At 39.5% G+C, this 23,719-nt stretch overlaps 1 protein-coding gene across 2 annotated transcripts in view; it reads left to right on the forward strand.

Annotated features, from left to right (window-relative positions):
- The window catches only part of LOC135255501 (NT-3 growth factor receptor-like), a 185,453-nt gene that overhangs the window by 136,184 nt on the left and 25,550 nt on the right, over positions 1–23,719 (forward strand). For both annotated transcript variants that reach the window (XM_064336747.1, XM_064336749.1), the window contains 2 exons: positions 15,766–15,896; positions 22,323–22,495. In XM_064336747.1, the coding sequence (XP_064192817.1) occupies positions 15,766–15,896; positions 22,323–22,495 (304 nt within the window). The remainder of the gene's footprint in view (positions 1–15,765; positions 15,897–22,322; positions 22,496–23,719) is intronic.

Raw genomic sequence — 23,719 nt, forward strand, 5'->3', positions numbered from 1 at the left:
TTCCTTCCAGTCCGGTTTTTATTCTTCCAGTCCAGGTTTTTTTTCCTTCCAGTCCAGGTTTTTTTCTTCCAGTTCAGGTTTTTCTTTTTCTTCCAGTCCAGTTTTTTTTTCTTCCAGTCCAGTTTTTTTTCTTCTTCCAGTCCAGTTTTTTTTTCTTCCAGTCCAGGTTTTTTTTTCTTCCAGTCCAGTTTTTTTTCTTCCAGTCCAGGTTTTTTTTTTCCAGTCCAGTTTTTTTTTTTCTTCCAGTCCAGTTCTTTTTTCTTCCAGTCCAGGTTTTTTTTTAACCTCGCAAAAAAGGTATTTCTCAGTAAAGGGAGACCTCGGCCTTTTAACAGTTCTAAAATCAATGCGCTACAAAATCCAGCATTCTAAAGCAGTTTAAGGGGAGGCACCACCATCAAAAACGATGATCTTGGTTCCATATGTCAATTTTGATATTTTTTGATATTTTGCTGCTATAACTTTTATAGTTTCATAAAATGAACAAACTAAAGATAAATAATTGTTATAAATAGTTAATTTAGATGATAATATAACACCATCGTCAAGTACACAAAGCATAAAATGAGCTTATAGTAGCATCTTTTATGATTAAATGCCTCTGCGGTTTTAAAACTGACCTGGTTGAATCATATATTGTTAAAAATCTTGTTTCCTGGAATGTACTGCTAGAATGACAATATGTGGCTATTTCCTTTGCTGTCACTGTGAGGATGGAGGAAAGACAAGCAGAACTCTTCAAATTCATTGGCTACTAGCATTTGAAGGTCCCTTTAACAGCCATTTTCTCAAAACTGTATATTGCCCATAGGGTATTCAATTTATCTCAACCTTAACAATAGATACAGCTACATAATTTTACATACTGCTTCTTAAATGTTATAGCTAGGGCGTGTCAGAGACTTTTTTTATATGTTTTGTCATTTTCATTTTATGTGGCGTTTTATCTGTAAATAAAATCAGTTTGATGCTTTGAAGGCACAACAATTGCATTGCCAATGAATATTAGGTTAGAAAATACAACATTTGCCCGATTTAATGTGACTTCCGGTATAAAACACACCCACTTCCGGTATTCTATCTGAATACAGATACACAGACAGATAATCTTGTTGGTTGAACAGATACAGATACAGATAATGACGTCTCTGCGCACCCGTAGTACAGACCTCATATTTACAACAAAATATTTATCAATACAAGTATTATGTTACTTTTTACAGTACAGTAATACAACACAGTAATATTAGACTATTGTTTTGCCCTACTTTAACTACCCATCTAAATGATCTCAAATCTTTCACTAGTTTTTGTTTTTATAACACTTTCCATTTTAATGTCATTTCAGTTTTAGTCCGGGTTTGCTAGTTTTAGTTTCGGTCTGCACATGTTTAGTTTGGGTTTGCTGGTTTTAATTTAGAAGGTCTGCACATGTTTCATGATTCCCATATAGTTTTTTTTTTTTTTTTTGCTGGAACCCTTTTTTTTTAAAAGTAAGAAGTTGTTTTTTTAGTTATTTTCCAGTATCCATTATGGCCAGTATTTGATCTTACTGCACTGACTTTTAAAAACAGAAACTGTAGTTTTTTATTTCAACTCGGTCTCAGCTGTGTCTACAATAAATTATCACTGAAATGTAAAACAAGGAAGAAATACAACACTATAATGTATGTTTGGCAAAAGGCGTTGTCTACATCATCTCATCACCCCATCATTACTGTTGTTTCATTTTATAGGTAATAGGTTATGAAGGGTAAATGAAGACACTAAATAGCATGCAATTAATGTAATTGCCATTGTCATTGGCATTAATGTCAATGTTATCAGTTGCCTGAAGTACTAACAGATAATGGATAAATTGATTGTGATTTATATGGATGAATCACATCTTAAAAATTAGAGGTAGAATGAGCAATTAAGAGAGTTATTTCTGGGTGTGAAGTCTGTTGCTCTTGTCTCTCAACACTATGACCAAAAAAGTATCAATACCAATAAAACAGATAATTATGAGGCTGAAAAATCAGAATAATTCAGACATAGGCAAAAAATTGCAGGTGTCAAAATCAACTTTTAGGTACATTGTTAAGAAACAAGTACACTTGGTGAGCTCAACAATAGCAAAAAACCTGGTAGACCGTGGAAAACCACTGTGGTGGATGACCAAAGAATGCTTTCAATTTTGAAGAAAACCCCTACATCCAACAGATCAAGAACATTCTCCAGGATGTAGGCATAGATGTGTCTATAATGAAGACTATAATGAAGAGAAGACTACACCAGCATAACCTCAGAGGTTTCCCCAGAAGATGCAAACCACTTCAGGACAGAATGGCCGGGTTAGAGTTTGCTAAACAGTACATACAAAAACCTGTATAGTTCTGGAACAAAGTGTTATGGACAGATGAGATGTGGAGAAAGAAAGGAACTGCTCATGATCCAAAGCACCCCCCATCGTTTTTGAAAAATGGTGAAGGTAGTGTTATGGCTTGGGCGTGTGTGGCTGCCATTGTAATTGGCTGACTTATTTTCATTGATCGTGCGACTGCTGATGAATTCTTAAGTATACAGAGACATCTTACCTGCTCAGATCCAACCAAATGACTCAAAACACATTGGACGGTGCTTCACCAATGGCCCCAAACATACTGGTAAAAAAACCAAGGGGTTTGCAGGGCCAAAAAGTGGGATGTTCTTGACTGGCCTGACTGGTCAGCCACCCATCCTGAACAAGTGTTTCACTTACTGAAGCCAAGGATGAAGGCAAAACCCTCCCAGTAAAACACAGGAGCAGAAGATGACTGCAGTACAGACCTGGCAGAGCATCACCAGGGAACATACTCAGCATCTGGTGATGTCTATGAGTCACAGATTTCAGGCAGTCATCAAAGGCAAAGGATTTGCAACCAATACAACTTTAACATTATGTTCATTTGTCCAAGTACTTTTGTTCCCCATAAAATGAGGGATAGTGTCTAAAAAGGGCTGAAATTCCTACATGGATCACTGGATATGGATGTAAATTCCCGTAAATTAAAGTTGACACTTTAACCTCATATTCATTGTTTCATTTCAAATCCAATGTGCTGGAGTACAGAGGCAAAACAACAAAGATTGTGTCACTGTCTAAATACGTATGGGCTGCACTATGTGTATGTATGTGTGTGCGCGCATGTGTGTGTGTGTTTGTGCGTGTGTGTGTGTGTTTGTGCGTGTGTGTGATAGAGAGAGAGAGAGAGAGAGACTACACACATTGGCTTTAGTACAGTTGGCCGAATGGACCCAGCCATTCATCCTAGTTGAACAACATATGTTTAAATCAAGGGGCCAAAACCATCCTTCCTTTTGAAGCTCACTTCCTGGTCTTGGTGAGAGAGGTTGCTCCCTAGTGCCAGTATACTGTAGGTCGTTCAGTGACCCAGTTCTTTGACGCATAAGTCAATTATATCAATACAGTCAAAATACAATGTCAATCATTTTTTTCCCACAAGAACATGCCATTGCAATAGGTGTTTTTCTTTATCTAATTTCTCCCTGTGTGCTGATTTGTTAAGTGATTGTATCATTTGGACATTATTTAATTATTTTGTGGGCCATGCAGAGACAGTCACTGTGGGTCACTCGGGGGCGGGGCACTGTCTCATGCACTTAGTAATGGCCCCGGACTATCCATCACACTGTGTCCAGACCCGGCCCAGACTTCATGACCATATAAGGGTCCCCCCTTTCCCTACTGTGCAGTCTCAAGCTCCAATTTGTAAAACATGGCAGCCCAAAAACTGCACTCACGCGGCTTCAAAATGCTTTTCACTAGATTGTCAATGGGTGACGTCACAGTCACTTTCTCCACATTTTTTTTTACGCTCAGTACCTTAAATCTAACTGCATAAGTGATTGCATATGTGTAAAGGCTATAGACACACAGCATTTTTCCCACAGCATTTGAAGGAGTTTTTAATTGGCAGTTTCAAACATTATGCGTAATTAGAAGCTAAATCGCTTGTTGCCGGCTTTTATCATTAAAGCTGCACATAATGTCCTTTAGGAGATCTGGCCCATAGTACCATACCTCGACTGCAGCTTCATGGTTCAGGCCCTGGGGTACAGCCTGTCCCTTTTCTGATAAAATGTGGTGGCGGACTCCAGACCTAATTTTATACCCTTGTCTTGTTCCGACCAAAACAGTTTGTGCCAGCCCACGCGGATCCCACAGATCACTGTTTCTCGAACTCCCGGGACTCCTGTTCCAGGTTGGGTTAAAGACAAGATTGTGTAGAACCTAATTGTTCAGATTTCCGCTAAGTGCTCAGTCGAAAGCAGATGAAAGATGACGGGGGCCACGGGCAAACAAAGCCGGTATCCATTCTTCCGTCTGACCAATACAAAGTCAAGTAATGCCTGCCGGCTATGAGGAAGCATACGAATGGCTCGTAACGCTGGTAGATTTGTCACGCAGAGCAGACAAAGTGTGCGTGATGTGAATGCTAACTCCGCCTGAAGAGCAGTGTCTGGCAGTCTCCCATGTTAGCGGGCTTTTTTTTTGGCAGGAGCACATTGGCTGCGTTTAGCTAAATGATGAGTGGTGTTCAGCTCCTGTACCTGCCCACACAGTCACGCCCCCAGCGAGGCCAGGCCTCTGAGAGCACTCTGGGCTTAAGACGGTACCCAATGAGAGGAAAAGAAATCACATTTAGCGCTGATAAATAAATTACTACAGTTATACATTATGGATTGCATGAATTTTTAATGCGGAGTGGCCGATTTATAATCCATCAGGCCCGTTCACTGCAGAACTGATCGGGAACTAATAAATAAATGACAGAGGCCTCGTATTAAACTAATCTTTCATTTCACGCACCTGGAATTCAAATGAGGTGGAACTGACGATTTCACGTGGAAGAGCAGAGCGTGCAGTGGGGGTTCAGGTGGGGTTGAGGCTGCGGGAACGAGGGGTCTTTTTATTGGGTTCTTGTGTCTCATAAAGAGCTTCAACTTGCCTGCTGAGTTGAATACCTGCACATAATTAGATGGAAGCGGAGACATTATTGCCCTTACCTGCTCTCGGGCAATAACACTTACAGAGAAAATGATACTGATCCATTTATCTGATGGGTATTTCCATATTGTACCCTCCAGTGTGGGATACCGGACATCATAATAATAATAATAATAATAATAATATAAATCTTACCACATTTTTTCTTATACAGATGCTGGTTGAGTTTTAAATGGCACCACCCAACTTCTCATTACATTGACTAAACATTGTGTATTAATCTATAAGGGGTGGATCTAACAAAGATTATGTGATAAAATGAAGGTGAAGAAAGTGCAATGGAATTGATAAATCTGAAGTTAAATAATAAATATTTAGTGAATAAAAGTTCATGTGATTTCATATAAACATAATAAAATAGGCTTGATTTGATGCGAACCCATTTTTGTTGTGGACCTGCATTGTTATTCCCGTTTAACGTTGAACGTGCACACTGCTTGGCCATTTAGCCTGCGCATTCAGTTTATAAAAAAAGCCACGCCCACTGAATTTGATCAGTTTTCTGCACTTAAAATACATTTCAAGAAGGTAAATTAAGGAATTTTATGTAGCCTAATAGCGGAACAATATAGGTACTACATTGTCTAAATGGTTTAATGACCAATTCTGTGCAGTTCATCCATATCTGCATTTAATTCATTTTGTGTACCTTATTCCCATTAATATCATTACATCTTTTATTGCACATGCTTTTATAAAATAAAACAAATTAAATTCATTAGAGGGCAAGATAGTGCAGAGTTATAGTCTTTCTTTGTGTCCTATATAAAAGTGGTTTTGTTAGATTGCACTGGACAAGGGTCTCATGCTTTAAGATTGTGTCAAGATATCTCCTTATCTTTCAAATAATTGTTTTAATGCCTGCAGTTGAACTTCATTGCTATGGCCCCATCTTACCTTTATAAGGAAGAAAAGTTGTGAAAGCAGGAAGCAATTATTTTACTGTCTTTGACCAGACTACAGCCCATGATATATTTTATTCTCAAGGAGAGCTAATCAATAAGTCGAGAGAGGAGAGAACTTTTTATCTGTTGTGGCAGTATACTTTCCTTCAAAGAACATTAAACAGCTGTTCTTTTTTATTGTTTTTTTTTTTTTTGTTTTTTTTTTTTTGTTGAAAGATCAAAGATGTGAAGAGCCATGAGCATTTTTAAGTAACTGAGAGGCATACAACAGACAAGGAAAATGCTCTGTGAAATCACTTGTTTGGTTCAGCCCCTCAATTGGTATTTTAATGAGCTGCAGTACTGCTACAAGATTTGAAAGTGCGCTCTGGTTTTACAGGAGCTAATTGAATCGGGCAGCCTCCTGAACATGCAGTACATAATTCACACGATTGCTATTCACACTACATAGTGTCTGTTTTTCATTTGTTTTTACATAATGCACTTGCTGGGATTTTGAACTCATGTGACCTTTTTGAAAATAAAGTCAAATCAAAGCAGTAATCAGAATGAACCGCAAATCATGTTCAGTTGGATTCAGTGAAGTTGTGGAGATAATGATAAGCTAATATGTGAAAACATTAATTATTCCTCAATTATTCATTAAAATAGCCAGTTAAGTTTAGTCAGAGGGTGTGTATGCGTGTGTGTGCACTTGTGAGTGTGTGTGTGCACGTGTGTGTGCATGTGAAAATAGCACGCACTATGCTTCTCCACACTTGGGTCTGACAGCAAACTATAATTTTTTATTGAATAACTTTTGGAATTCACAAATTGGAAGCTTCAGTGACTTGACAAGTGACTCTTCGTTCAAGAAATACTGACTTTTCTGCTGGTTAACGTTGCTTGTCTGCTTCTTACAACGTGAGAAGGCAAGAGGTGTCTGTGGAAATGCAATTTTGTTGAGAAAGTGATTTTAAAAAATCTATATAAAAATCTAAAGGTTTTATTTTTTGCTTTGTATCAGCAGCAGTTGATTTCTGCCTTTTACCACAACTGATCTGAAATCAGCAGAAATGGGGCTTGCTTCCAGAGAGAGGCTTCTGCAGTCAGGGCACTGAGTTGTTTGGCCTGTAGAATAGAAATGCATCGCCGCATGTGCCAAGCATGCCCTCTCCATAACTGTACATCCTGTGCAATGCATTCTTTTTAGTGATTACAAATTCATGTTTGGTCATGCAATGCTCATGGCAGGCTAGAGAAGAAGAGAAATAAAGCAAAATAGCAATGACCTCCATGGTTTTATCACCTAGCTGGATGCTCTTTTTCACTATGACTGCCCAAGAGCAGTCCCCAGGGCCCAGAGAACTGCCATTCACTACTGTCACCTGCAGTATCATCCCACAATGTTGCGTGTCCACCTTGGTTTTCATTCAGATCCAGGAAAAATAATAGTGGTTTAATTTATTTATCCATTTACTTTAACATCCTCGTCAGCCTCTCTGAATCTTTGACCCCATCTTCATAGTTTGGACCGCATTCTCACACAGGACACTTTGGTCTGTGTTTACTAGGCATTTACAGGAGGCTTTGATTCATGTGTATGGCACATTTGCATTTACAATGGAGCTTATATCTCAAGCAAAACTTGCACATTGGTGTCTAACTGCAGCAGTTTTTTTTTTTTTTTTTACTTCAGTTTATTATATTGCTAAGTATCATAAGAGGATGGAAGCAATCAAGCTGGTCAATGCTGGTACCTTCTGTTGGATTGAGGGCTTTCACAGCTGCACTGCAGTGAAGGCTTTGAAAAGCAGTAACAACAGAGGAACAATGTGTGGTCAGTCCCTTTTCCATTCCAGACTAATGCATCATTTGCGTGAAGCGAGCCCTTATTAGTGAGATAAAGGAGGATGACAAAGGACAACCCCCTGGCCGAATGACAGATAAATATCAAGCAAAATCTATAATTTCTTTGATCCAGTTCTTTGTTTTATCACTTAGCCTGCTGTTTTAATTAAAGATTTGTCATGATCTGCCAGCCTGAATTAAACAATAGCTCTTTGATTTAGTCTACAATGCAGCCACTTCATAACAATGATGAAAGGCCCACAGTCAGCGTGGCCCTCATTTTGTCCACGCTTTCCTTTTTAATTTTGGAGATTCCAAGGTAATATTTTAAAGAAAGAAATACTTCAGGCCAGAGAAGATACGGCCAAATTGAAAGGAGCTCAGGCCAAGGGTTGTTGTCCTGTTTTACAGCGCAGAAGACATCGCTGTCTAAAAGCAATGCAGCCTGCAGTGCTGGTCTGCTAGTCATGCTGAGAAGATGACCTTTAAAAGTGGTCTCTATCAAAGACCACTGCTCATTCATTTTGCACATTACAGAGACCAATTTATGTATTGTAAATTACTTCTAATTGAGACATCATGCAGTCCCTTGTTTTGATGCATATTCAACACAAGTGTGCACTCAAGACAATAGTGCCTGCAAAAAAGGCACAGACATTTGTGCTTGTTTAATCCATGCAGCTCTGTCAGGAAGACAAAAGAAGTATATTTATGGAAATGAGGAGAGAGAGCACCACAGCAAGTGGTTTCACAGTAGCATTACTCATTTCTGGTGCGTTTTGTCATGGGTTTACAGCAGCCCTGTGCTTTCTGTGAACATCAGAAGATGCAAATAGACTGCACTCAGCATCTTCTACACTGGTCGCTTCCTTCCCCCTCACACACACAGACACGCACATACACACTCATATACACACACATGCATGTGCACCCAAATATGCACACACAGTCATACACACGCACATGCGTGTGCACACACAGTCTCACATGCACACACACACATAAACAACCACACACGCACGCACACACACACTCATATGCACACACACGCATGTGCACCCAAACATGCACAGTCATACACCCGCACATGCGTGTGCACACACAAACGTGCACACACAGTATAACATGCACACACACATACGTAAACAACCACACACACACGCACACACACACACAAACATGTACGCTCACATACATACACACACACACACGCATGTGCCCACATACACACTGGAGAGATGAAACCCATCATGGTTTTTTTTATTTTTTATCTCAGCCTGGGCAATCACGAGGGCAGTGGAGGGCTTGGTTGGCCGAGGCTAAATGAATGATCGCGAGCCCCTGGATATTGCCTTTTTAATCCTCAGGGTCCTCAGAGCAGAGACTGTGTAAATAGGGCACAGAAATGCAAGGGAAAGTGTACAGAGGGGAAGTTGAAGGTTAAAGAAACACATCCTGCTTTCTGGCTGCAGAGGCACTCGTAATAGTTTGCTCGGAGGGGTGGAGATAGGACGGGATGGACCAGCGGACCACTTAATGACAGAATAAGTGAATTTAAATGAGATATTTAAAGGCGAGCTTCACGCCGAGCTGCCCGACACGTCACTGAAGGAAGGTCGGCATCTCCCCTCGCTAGGCCCACAGCTAATGTTCCAGGATGAATAATGATAACAATAACTTCTGTAGCCGGGTGTTAAATTGTCAATGAAGAGGTAGTTATTGAAGCACCTCTGACAGCCCCGTCCCCCAACACACACACACACACACACACACACACACACGCATATACATTCTCACACACACGCGCACACTCGCCTACACACACACACACACACGCCTACACACACACACACACACACAAATACTCAGTGTACCCATGCAGATTTAAATCTGTTTTCTCTGCATATAATCAATACCAAAATATTATGACAAGGAGACTACTACAGCCTTGTGTGACCCCAGCAGTTTAGGAGGTATATATAAACCAGGATTCTCAAACTCCAGGCCTAGGGTCACTGTCTCTGCTGGTTTTGGTTATTTCCCCAATCCCTCCAATCAGCAGCAAATTTAGGTCTTAGAAACAAGGTGTGCAGACTCTTTAGCCAATCAATGGCTTAAATTAAGTGCTTAAGTACAGGAACACATCCAAAACCAGCGGACACCATTGCCCCTCAGGATTTCAGTTTCAGATCCCTGATATAGACCATTGTTTGTCATTGCTGGTGTGTATTTTGGAAGTGCAAAGCACTCTTGTTGACAAAATTATTTTCTTCTTATGCATATCCTCTGTCAATTCACTAGGGCACTCATTCACATATATCAAACACCACTTCATTTTACTCTGCAGTTCAGTAGAAGAGCTGTGTCACAAATCTAGTGCAGACCCAATCAACACTGGAGACTCTGTTAAGCAGGGAAGCCTTACTAGCACTGTTGTAAGTTATCTGTTACCATATCGGATTCCTGGCTACAATTCTCTTATTTATTTTACTGGTATTGTGATATGTTGATATTCATAATCATTCATTGTTGTTGAAGTATAACTACAGACAAACAGCTGATGGTTCCTTAAGAATCTTTGATAAAATTATGATGTTCAGGATCAGAGGAGTAAAACCATTTATTTGCATAACATTTCCAATCACGTATTTTATTTGACATAATATAAGATGAAAAACTGATCACTTTGACCTGTGTACCTGAATGTGAATGAAAGCAATTTTTATAAACATAGTCCTTGGCCATTTATTTTTAACATAAACAGTTAATATATATGCATGCAATTTGTGTTGGGTTTAATTCATTAAGGACACGCAATTACAATACATTTGCATAATGGTCATTGCTTTTTGGAAGCTAACCTTGTTTTATCAGCTGTACATTTCCAGTCTGTTATGAACCAGGTAGTGTGTGTTAGATTAAATATATGGAAATTATGTTATTAATTACCTCAGTGTAAATACAGTAAATTAATTAAATGACAGGTTTAATGTTTTATATGTCCTTTATTTTATATTAAGTTTTAGACAAATCAAGTTTATCAGTTGTTTTGCATAAACATACCAATTGAGCTTTTTTCTGAATTGCATGATGACTGAATGATAAAAAATAATTGAACAATTGACAAATAAAAACCGTATCAGTTTAACGACATTAAAACGGCAATAAAAGGATTCAAAATGGTCTACTGAGTATTGCTTTCAGCTTTTATCATTTTACAGTCACATTATAAATGAGACAGTGTAGGATTTTAGTGTTCACTCTTTGCCTAAACTCCTCTCAATTCCTTTGAGTTTTGAGGTATTCTTCCAGATGTTGAGCCATTCTGAGGTAGCAGGTGTTGGAGGTCAGCATTATGAAGAGTTGTGTGAAGAGACAAGTGTTCCCAGAGGGCATTGTCAGTCTAAATATTGGACAGAAGGGCAGCTCATGCATCAACACCTATAATATATATTATGAACTATTCCCATGTCTGTCATTATGGTCTTTTGAATAATAAAGAGTGACTGGTTCAACACATAAAGTAGTGTTAATATTCAGCAATATTCAGTTAATATTCAGTGAATGATTCAGCAAATAATACAATGCATACTGTTTTAAATGAATAATGTGTTGCATTCTATTAAAGTATGTCATCTCAAGAAAAGCACAATATACACTGTGTGTGCATGCATGCATGCGTTTGTGCGTGCACACTTGTGAAAGCACACACATGCAACCGTGTGTTTGTGCAATTGTGTAAAATGGACAGGAGAGGCCAAGGCGATGAAACTTTTGTGGCACATTCTGGAGTTTAATGTTGTGGTACTTCGCAATAAGCTGGTTGTGGTACCAAACTGAGTTGATCTTTACAGTTTTGCTCAAATCAATCGCCCTACATAACCTGTTCTTGAGACCATTCTATCTCACAGCCAGAGTCTGTGAAGAGGTTCAGAGAGTGAGTGTTTTCCTCGCAGTATATTCTCTTCAGAGTCCAAGCACCTGCAAATTACTCACCCATCCCAGTACTCAAAAATATTGATGAATACATAGAAGCTTAGCACCACTGTACAATACTATGCTCTATCACACAGTGGAACAAAAAACTATAAAGATCAAAATATGCAAATGTCTCTAAGTTCAAATAATGGATGCAGTTGCATTAAAACAATAATTAACACTACTGTAGCTTGTCGTTTGAAACTATATATATATATATATATTTTTTTAAAACATGTCAATGCTTTTATGAAAAAAGGGGGGGGAAACCATGGAGAGGTCATCACAGATTTCAGTTGTACTGACTGTGAAAGAACCATGGTGGTCCTTCAAGAAAACTACCATAGTTTTCTGGAAGAACTATAAGTCATGATGATAATACTGTAAAGTGAGATAGCGTGAGAACCCATATGTGTATGCTTTAGAATACACATAAGAATATTTTTGCAACAGGAATACTGGCATGAGTAAGAACATAGCTTTATGCCAGCATGACCCTTGATGTTGTGGCTCAGGCAGCATGGAGGTGATCTCTGTTGACTCTCTGTGCTCCCCGTTAGGCATGCCTGAAAACCATCTCCACACGCACGCCGTCTTTGTCCCTGAAGTGCGAACACTGTTCCGTCTCATGCTTTTAAAGACACAATGAAAGTCATTTTCACTCGCCAGTGTGCTCGCTTTAAGCCTCATGACTTATTTAGGGTTGTGTGATTGTTGTGTTTGTTTACAGGGCTGTGTTTTTCGACATTCAGAGCGCGACAGCGGTTATGAATGGCACTGTCTTTGTTTTCCTCTTGGGCTGCAGACGCAACAAGGTCGGGGCTCCTCCTCCAATGGGAGGCTAATATGAGCACGAGGCGCATGCGCAGGTCAGATGCGTGATGTGAAATTATGAACGCCCACACCCGACCTGGAGAGGACTGAATTGATTTGAAATGCATTTGTTCCTCATTTTATATGAAACCGGGTAAAATTTGGACCCTGTTTTCGCAGTACACAACTATCAAACTGCCAATTCTGTGTCCATCCAATCACCTTGCTCCTCATTACATGGCAATTCCTCTTCTGCCACTTCTTCATGGGATTGTTTTGTTTTAGCTGTTCTTCTTTAAGCTTTTTACTACAAGTGACAGAAATTTCCTGCCTCGATAACAAGTGTGAATAACAAGCTGTAAATATTAATATATGGTCTTTATATTAAATGACATAAGATTATATAAATATTGGTTGTGCAACTTGTGTTCATTTTTTTTACACAGACACAGATTGTCTCTGCTGAATAGAAATTATTTACCAATAAGAATGCAATGACCTTATTATTTTGCGTGTGCATATGGCGTGTGTGTGTGTGTGTGTGTTTGTTTGTGTGTGTGTGGGTGTGTGCCTGTGCTGCTGGAGGGAGGAGGGCTTACTACCCATAAATCTATAGAAATGTCTGCTGTAATCACTTGCTGTGTGGTTTATGTCCTTCATCTGTCGTTGTCTCTTGCCTGCCCTTTTCTCAGCTTGACAACCTTTCTGTTTGTCTTTGCCTTCTGCAACATCAATTCATCTAAAGCACCTGATATTCTCTGTTCTGAAAGTGTGCTATCTATTATTTATCAGAGTCTCTGAGTGGTGAAAAGTCCTGATTTAGATTTATACATGAAAATGAAATAAAGATAAATGTGGGAAATGGAAGCTTGTCCTTCCTTTGTTCTTATTCGCATTTGATCTTGGGAATAGCCATAGAAATGAGGTAATGTAGTGGGATAAACGGAGTCCCAGTTAGGGACTGTGGTGCACTGAGGGCACCTGCTGAGTCTGTAACACCATCTGCCACCTTCGACACTGACCTCATACCACCCAATGCATGAAACTTCTCGCTCTCTAGCAAAGCCACAGACACTCTCGCACGCAAACCTTGCTGGCAACACAGTAAACCTCTCCCATCTCGTTAAAAAATAATAATTTCAAGACATGCCCTAACCGAATGGCTTATGAACGGTATTGCGCAGATGGAATGAGTAAATGTAACCCCTAACCAATATTTTGAATAAATCCACTTTGTCGTTTTCATGAAATTTCATGAAAACAAAACAAAGCATGTCCAGCAAAAAAAGTATTTTTTGGCACCATTGTCCCTGCCTTCTTTCCAAAGCTCAATATCTGTGGCTGCAGTCACATGTCTCCCATTGTGCTTCTGCATTATACATGACTCCAACTTTCTTTAGAAGGCATTGAAAGAGCAGGGCATGATGGAGCAGGGGAGCCAGAAGAGAGAGCAGCTGAGGGGGGGCATCAGAGTGACTCCCTAACTGATTACTGCATAACTCCTCTTGCTTCACCTTGAATAATGGATGGCAAGTAGGGCACTGTAAATACAGAGTTGGAAGAGGGATCTGAATTAGATTTTTTATTTTTAGTTTATGCTTGTCATTTTTGTTATGCCCCATTCTTGTAATGCTTGCAGGTGATTCATAAAGACCCTGTTGCTGCTTGTAGCTATAGGGTGTTGTCGGGTGCCAGGTAGGGGATTTACGCACTGACAAATAAGGCTTTCCAACGTTTACAAAGATATTGTTTAAATCTATTAAAACAGTAAATTGTCTCAGGGTTACAATACAGCCAAGAGGTTAGAAAATAAATCAACTTTCACCAAATTTCAAAAAACTTTTTTTTTGCCTTGTGGGAGGGAGAAAAATAAAATTATAATGCTCCCATATTTTAGAATTATTTGGGAATTACCAGATCTTCTGTCAATTTCAAAGGAGCAGAAGTAGCATAATGAATACAAAGTTCCATGTGTTTTGTTCCCTATTGTTTCTGACTGAAAAAGGAAAAGTCCCATTTTGGGGTTGCCTTCTCCTCAATTACCTCTTTCCCTCTGTCTCATTAGTTGGCTTGCAAAATTTGTGGCATTTTACGATATACCTAGAGCATCGCAATCATTCATGGGGAAAACAAGCTGTGAGAGAGGTGAAGGTGGTGCTGACTACAAAGTTCATTTTCCAGTTCAAAATTAAATGAGCACATTTAAGTTGTTGAAAAATAATGTATACAGTCACCTCAGTGGCATGTCAATACATTGCTAAATCTAAGAAATGTCCTTAAACTAGATGTAACAGGACAGAAGTGAGTACTATTTCTGTTGGATCAATTCCACATTCCTCAGTTTACTGCTGTATCAGCAGTGGTTTGACTTGAATTACGCCTAATACACACTTGTGATTAGCAACCTGGCTGGAGGAATATTTGCCTTATTGTCAACCAATCACAGATTAAGACACATCTGTCTTTATGTCCCCCATAGGTCAATAACACAGTTATTCTGAGGCTTCCAAGAGAAAGAGGGGGAAATATATCTGATTTCTGACATCAGCAAGTCAACTCCTTATTGATGTTGGTGAACACCTCACCCACAGCCTTCTTTTTAACATTCTGAGTAAATAGCAGGTGCTGTCCTGATTGGCCATATGGAACTCATTCTCCCCTGACAGACAAGTTTCAGGAATTTTAAACAGGTGAAATGTACAGAGATTATTGACTTCTTCTGTCCCTATTACACAGGAGATTGATCCAGTGATGTCTGTATAAAATATACAAAAAAGATACTTTTTTGTCAATTGACAAAGCTCTTAGCAGATCTATTTCTTTGTTTAGTAAATAGCAGACATGTGTAAACCCAAGCCATTTGTTTCATATTCGTGGTCTCCTGGTATTTTTGTCAGCTCACGTCAGTGCACAGGTCTGACATGCTTGTTTGAAAGGTAGGCCTTGCTTAATGACGACATTAAAAATGGTGTTTCGTCTGGCATGACATTCCCCAGGCAAACGGTCATAGCTTGCCCTTCCTGCATGGATGCCGTGGAATACGTCTTGTTCATGGCCCACCTGCGTTGAATGAGAACAGCGCAATCTGTCTCTGCGCATCCCTTGAAATTTCTGGTCGGAGACCTTAGGAGGTGGAAAAAAAAAACACAACGTGGTTCACAATGAGCCTTTCTTCCCTGTCTGCAGACGTGCAACACATAAAGCGGAGAGACATTGTTCTGAAGAGGGAGCTGGGAGAGGGGGCCTTCGGGAAGGTTTTCCTGGCAGAGTGCTATAACCTCAGCCCCACCAAGGACAAGATGCTGGTAGCTGTCAAGGTAAGAGATGATCTCTCCATTACGGCTCCCACCTGATATCTGGTTACGGCTCCCTGACACGGGGCAGGCTGTCTGAGTACTGTTAAACCTGATCCTTAAAGGCACTGGAAACCAGTATGCATCTTGCAGTACCCAAGACACAAAGGATTAGTAACTTACAATCGATGTAGATATGAGGATTTTATCCTGGGAGATTGTATATCAAAAACTAATGACCGAGTCTTAGTCTTTATCATACTAAGTCTAATCTTCGCCAAAGGATGTCTCTACAGGAGAAAAAAGAAAAAAAGAATCTCCTTCCCTACAATGCCCAGGAAGTGATTTGTAAATGGAAAAATGCAGTAGATACTGGAAATCACATGCGGTCCAGTGAGTCATCATTAATCACCTTTGGTTCACACACAATTTCAGTAAATACTTGTCAGAATCAATACACATATCACATGACAAGAATGAAACCAGTTTATCACTGTGACGAATATCAGCAGAAGCCCACTTTCCCACAGAGCTTCAGCCAGGTGGACCTCAACAGTCAGTGTGAGTCTGATCCCGAAGCCTGCGGAGTAACCAGTTTTATGACTGTGACAGATATATTGTGGCACTTCATTCATTCCCTTAGTGGCCAGAATAACATAGCATTTAGCATAGCATAGCATTTTTACACATTTAAGTCCAGTAGAACCTAAAAATGGGAGGACACTGTTAAATGACTCCCATACCACTGCTTGCTTATCCTTCAGTGGTGTAGCAGAGGTCACTTTGCTCACAAACCAGCAGCCATCTAAAGAATAGCCTGTTCTGAAGTGGTTTTCACAAGGAGATGCTGGCTTCTATTCAGCTTTATAATGATATCAGTGATGTTTTTTTCCATTTCTATCGCACTGTTCATTTTACAGTCGCATACAACTGTGAGGTTGAGTACAGTTATGAATTCATTAAAGTGCAACAAAGTAATAAAAAACAGCAACCACTAAAACTGAAAGGAAAGGAACAGAAACACCCCCCCCCCAACCAATATAAATAAATAAAGAAATAAATACATTTTTAATGTTCCAGATACTTTGTTTTCCAGGTAATTGTGTCTTTTTCTTACCAAGATTTATAAATTAATTGTTGACCACAAATTTAATGTGAGTCCTTTCAGTCAGTAAGGACTTAACACAAATAATAAACACCAACTTTATTAATTTTGTGAACATGTATTGATAAAATCTCATTCAATAACATATTCAATAACAAAGTCTATACTCCTAGATCAATTAGATCAATCAATGGGTTATTGATATGATGTGCATTAGTACATGATAATACTTGGATAATATACAGTATAACTATTAGTCTGTGTTTTAAAATTAGTCTCATATATGGCAGTAATACAATGCAATATCATACAACACAAACCAAATATATCAGTATGTTATATAGTTATTACAACAATATGTTGTCATATTTCATACCAGTGAATAATTGCTGGTTGTTGAAGTGTTGAAAAGTTGATGTGTTTACTTACTCGAAGGATAACCAGAACAGGATAGCCCTTACAGCTTTGCTGCTCCAACTTTGCTGCCTCAGTGGTGAAATTCCCCTGGAGACTGCACAAGGGACTAAAATTGTATGGTTTGTCTTTGAGTTGGTTTGCACCCGTAACTTCTCAGAATGTGAAAACAAGTTATCATTTTCTGGATGGCCCGCAGGACTCTGCACAGTTTCTAAGGCATTGAGTGGCTGGTACAGCAGTACACTCTTGGAACAAGTGAGATAAGTCCTTTTCATGCCTATGGCAGTGAGAGACTGGTGCAGCTGAACTTTCTCAGAACACTCAAGGGAAGTTCTTTTCACCGGAGTGGATGCAGACATTCAGCTTAGGATTCAGGGCACTTCTGTGTAATGTTTAGGTCTTGTCTTTTTACCCAAAATCAAAGGATACTAAAATCCACACCAACGACTTGACCATTAGGAATATAAATGTGTGATATTCAGCAGTGTCCTGGAGCAGACTATCCATCAACATTACTTGTGAGCCCGGAAAATTTGGTTTTGCGTTTGTGACCCCTTTTTACTTTTTATGTTTATCGCTGGTCGGTTGGAGATGCTCCTGTGAAACTGAAGCATTGCCACTTCCTTCCACATGCACACGGCTAATATCAATGGACAAACAAGCACAAGGATTGAATGAGCATAACAGCTTTTGTGGCCTCTTAGCAATTTGCCACTAGCAACGTACATATTACAAGCCCTCTCTCAGAACTGCTCCTTGCTCCAGTAGGACCTTCTTTCCCATGGGGCAAATCATGTTGTTCTGATGAGGGCCCATCCTTTGTTGTAACAATAGAAAGGCAAATCATTTGCTGCTACAAGATAGAGATACAGTTGCCTGCTGGTTAGTTGTTGCTCAACATAAACAAATCTGTTTGTCCAAAACCAAAAATGTTTTACTTTTATAATTGTAGCAATGTCAACACAGTGTATGATCACATACTGCTGTGACATCTGGTCAGGTAATTCATTTTCAACCAATTTCTCAATGAATATTTCAGATATAATCTAGAGATAGTGGCTAAAAGGTGGACACACTTGGGTAAGTGAGGAACACAAAGTATATTTGAAGAGGTTGCCTCCATGCAGATGTGGTTCCTGAGCTAATTTACCATTTACCATCCCAGCATACTCAGGGTTGTGTACAAACATGCTGGTCACCTATAATTATGGTTAGTATGACTAAAATCCAAGACTTTGAAGGATGGGTAATTATTGGGGCAGTTCAATTTGCTGATATTTCACCAGGAACAGTCTCTAAGGTGATGTTGGTAAGGAACTCTGATGACATCATCAAAAATGGGCATCTATGCTTGGAAGTGCATACTCCTAAATTATAAATGTATGTGCATTAGTTTGAGATGCAATTCTTAAAAAGTCTAAATTAATTGACTGCAAATTTCAATCATGGTAAATGGACTGCATTTATATAGCGCTTTTATCCAAAGCGCTTTACAATTGATGCCTCTCATTTGCCAGAGCAGTTAGGGGTTCGGTGTCTTGCTCAAGGACACTTCGACACGCCCAGGGCGGGGTTTGAACCGGCAACCCTCTGACTGCCAGACAATCAGTCTTACCTCCTGAGCTATGTCGCCCCTATGTCGCCCCAATCATGAGCTGAGAGCTTCATCAAGTGCTCTAGAGCTCTAGATAGCAGGATGCCATAGTCAGGTTGAAGGGCACAAACCACTTTTTATACCTGCCAATGCAGGGTTGCCAGTACAGTGGTGCAAAGAGTTCAGGCAATGGACTACCGAGAAACATCTTAAACCATTATTACACCAAATTTTTTCTGACTTCTTGGCACTTCTTAAAGATTGAACCTTAGTTAGAGCCTAGAGCAAAGAGGTAGGACAGTAATGTTTCTGCCCTTTCCTAATTATTGCTCTTTGTGAAAAATGTTTCTCAGCAGTAAATGTATGGGCAATGTTTCTATTTTTATACTTACCTCTGAATTTGTGGTACTGTATTTGCAATATGCTGATATTTGACTTTAGACTCACCACTTTTGTGTTACGGTGACATTTTAATTTAGTCCTGTGTTACCCTCAAAGGTGGCAGACAGAGCAGTGGCACAAATACAACAGTGTTATTTTTTCATTTTCACTTGGTAACAGGAAATAGCTTCCAGGAAGTGGAGACATTGCATAAAGGGCATGTGTTTTGTAGATATCCTTTTCTTTGGTTGAATAATGGTCACAATTATTCAACTTGATATTTTCAATGAGAGGGTATTTCGTATACCTTATATTACAACAGAATACCACAATTATTATTGTTTGGCATCCCAAAAAGCTCTTCTTTATGTAAATCAGGCAGCTATCCATGAACATGAGATATTTCATTGAATCAGAATTGTATCGTATTGTATTGTATTGTATTATATTGTATTTTATTGTATTATATTATATTATATTATATTATATTATATTATATTATATTATATTAAAAAACTCACAGCAATGTTAAAATATATGGGTACATATAAGGATTGTGTCATCCTAATCTACTGTCCTACCACACCAGTCGTATGTATTATCCCTTATATGTTATGCTGTCCTTCCCAGGAATATCCTTTATAATAGCTGACATTTGAAATAACTACAGTGCACATCTAAGAGCTTGAGGCTTGAGATCTTGTTCTGGCGGTGAACAGCCATCACAAGGCTCTAATGAAAGAGAGGTGCTGCTGGAATGAAGTCACCCAGAAAGCAAAGCACAGATAATGGCAGCAATAAATATGTGCAGGTGGGTGAGGGGTGAGGGGGAAGGGGTGTGTGTGTGTGGCATATTTATCACTGCGCTTGTCCCTTCCCATCACTCCTCATCAAGTCCCACATCTGTGGAACAGTGTTAGCGATGATCGCCTGGAACAGTGGCACTAAGACCACAGGAGGATCCTGCCTGGACAGCCTCCCTCATGTGTGAAAGGCATGTTCGATCATTGAGGAGGATGTACTACAGAGGATTTCATAAAGACAAATGAAGGCACAATAGGATGCTACTTTTTTCTATTCTTTTATCAGCAAATACTAACTCAGCTGATATTTCTAGGGCAAAATAATGCAGTTCGGCCACTCCGATAGAAGCCTTTTTCTTTTTTCTTTTTTTTTTACATATTTATGTCGCTTGTTAGCTCACAGTGGTTGAAAGCCGTAGTCCATTCACAGAGCGACATGTTCACACGCCCCGGCTCTCTCCCAGGATTCACTGGGGCGCCGATGGGCCTGTATGTTCTGTACAGGTGGGGCTCGAGGGAGGCGGCTTAGAACGGCACGGGACTAATAAAGAATCCCAGATAGGGACGAGCGCCTTGCCATCTGTGTGCTGGAGCCACCATCCATCTAAATATCCCTCCACTTGCAATATAAAGTCAGCCAGGGATTTCTAATTAAAATTAAATTGTACCATGTGTCGCTAAAACTCAATTATAAAGTAATCAGAGGAATCTTTCCTCTGAAAGAGACAGTCCCGGGCCATTGTGGAACTTGCGGAGCAGAGCTTTGAGATTAGGGTGTAATTCTCATTGCACCTGGAACTTTTCTTTGATACCGAGTGAACCCTTTCCCTTGATTTGTGTGGCAGACTCGAACCCCATAAATATAATGGTGTGGGCTTTTGAATGTTGCCGTTGTCATGTCTGGTTTTGCAATGTTAGTCAAATTGTTTTCATCTAAAATGGGAATGAATGTAGCGCTGTTCTGTCTCTCAGCTCTGCTTCCTCTTTGAAGCGAGTGAACCGAGTAAAGTTCTCAGTGACTGGATTGAGAGCCCATTCTATGACTTCCCATGTACTGTAATATTTCTAAGGCGACGTTGTGTTCACTTACTATTATTTCACACCCCATTACATGCGTTTAACTTACACAGACTCAAAATCGTATTGACCTTCAGAACATCAGCTAATGTTTTACGGAGTTAACACACTGAAACAAATGGCATTGTAATATGAACCTATTAATTGAAAGATAACACTTTGCCTGAATATGACACCGCCTGCACCGAATTCTCTGAATTTGATTTTGTAATCGTAGACAGCTGTGCACATTTCACATTCATGAGCGTTTTCAAAATCTTCAAAAAAAACAGGAAAAAAAATCTCTAATAAACATTTCAATTTGAAGGGTAAACAACTACTTAGAATTCTTGTGTTTTTCATGGGAAAGTACCAGCCATAACTGTCCATAATGTATCTGAGAGGAAGATCATTATATTGTTTGGTTTCACTGGATCAGGAGAAATTGTAATTTCATGTGCATCTCAGCTGCTGTCAATGGGGGAAATGCAAAGCAATATTTACTTCCACGAGGTAAGCAGTGGCGTAATGGCCCCATAATTCAAGGCAAATAAGTCAGCGAACAGAGTGATGAGGGGACTAGAGCAGTTCCCTGTGTCTTCAGTCCGTAATGAAATGTCAAACTTTCTATGAGAGCTCTGTTAAAGTAAATTACGCGGCGGCTCGCTGCTGTGAAGCTGAGGCGTTACCGGGTCGTCGTGACATTCCATTTAGAATATTTTTTTTTTTCTTTTTCAGCCTGTATGTATTCCAATTCAGAAGGAAAAAAAATGGCAGGAACATCTCAAATCCAGGGCCTTCAATTTATTCTATCTTTGATAAAGTAATTTACTTTTTGTATGCATCAGAATATTGCAATCACCCTGCTCTGTGGCAGATGGTAGAGTATACGAGGACAGCTAAAATAAGTATCCATTTATATTCATCCCTTGCTTTTCTTATCTGTTTTTTGACCATTTGCCCCAATCAAATATATACGGAGTATGACTCCATGATGTTTCTCCTCTTTTGTCTGATACACAAGATGCTTTCTCCAGCAGAGGCAGCATTACTTCCTCTGCTAGGCGGTTAACCGTTTCCTGTTGGTTTGGCAGACCCTGAAAGATCCAACTCTGGCTGCCAGGAAGGACTTCCAGAGGGAGGCAGAGCTTCTGACCAACCTGCAGCATGACCACATCGTGAAGTTCTATGGGGTTTGTGTTGATGGGGACCCGCTGATCATGGTCTTTGAGTACATGAAGCATGGAGACCTCAACAAATTCCTCAGGTACTGTTGAAGGAGAGAGCCAGTCACACAGTTAAAATCTGTTTTGTATTTAACCAGTATGCTGTTCATTGTGAAATGTATCAATAGGGGACATTGCCTTGATTGTACTCTGTAAGCCAAAAAAGAAATACATTTGCTATATAGCAGTCTGAGCTGGGCTAATATGTTGGTGTTAAGAATCATGAGCAGAACAATATTTTAGAGCTTTTTTAGCTGCCAAAATGAATGAATGAATGAATAAATGAAAGGATAAAACTCTTCAGTTATGATACATTACACAAAAAAGATGTTATTGCTAATTATTTCATCTATGACATTTAATATTTGAAGATCTGAGTCTGTAACTCATCCTGAATGAAAATATTTTGCAAAAATGATGAAATATTCTCATAACAGACTGCAAGATATCATCATCCACATCAAAGAATGCATAATAATGTTGGTCGCGGCTACCAATTAATCCTGTGGTAAAATAAGCCGTGCGTTAAAATGAAGGAGCCAGGAGAGTGTACTCACTCGCAGCGCGAGATGAGAGCATTTGGCATGCAAATAGGCCCTTTCTGCTCAATAACATTTGATGGTTACACCCGGAACACACTGATGGAAGAAGAGAGAGCGTGTGCCGCCGCCCGGGGTACCGGTGCAGCCAGCTTTACGGTTTGAGAACGGCAAGCGTGCCCACTTTGAGACGACAGCCAAGAGCCATTTGTGGAGCCTCTTTTGCAATCAGCGAGAGAATTTCAACTCTCCAGCAACAACGAGGAAAGCCAATCAGTACGATTCTAATCAAATGGCTTTTTAGATAATCACTAGCTACAATTATCTTAACATTTCTTGTGAACCTCTTTTATAAAACAGGAAATCCATTGACAAAGGATGTCGTATTTGTGCCCTATACTACATCGATATGTAGTTCAAAGTACTGATTCTGTTACTTTATTTTTCAATTATCCTGATTAAAAAATTTTTTATTGCCACATCAACTTAGCAGTTGCAAGGAATTTGTCTTAGTGAGGCCACAGAACATATATTATAGAAAGACGGAGACATAAAGCAAAACCCTCCCTAAGAACCCGCACATATAGTATAATAAATGCGTACACACATACACGCTTAAAACAGAATTGATCCATTTAAATTAGCACACACACGGCAATGGCATAAGTAGCTGTGTGACAGATACATTCAGATATTAATCCTATTAAACACTCCTATTTTGTAAAG

The sequence above is a fragment of the Anguilla rostrata genome, chromosome 5 (genome assembly GCF_018555375.3).
Source record: "Anguilla rostrata isolate EN2019 chromosome 5, ASM1855537v3, whole genome shotgun sequence".
In the NCBI taxonomy this organism is placed as follows: domain Eukaryota; kingdom Metazoa; phylum Chordata; class Actinopteri; order Anguilliformes; family Anguillidae; genus Anguilla; species Anguilla rostrata.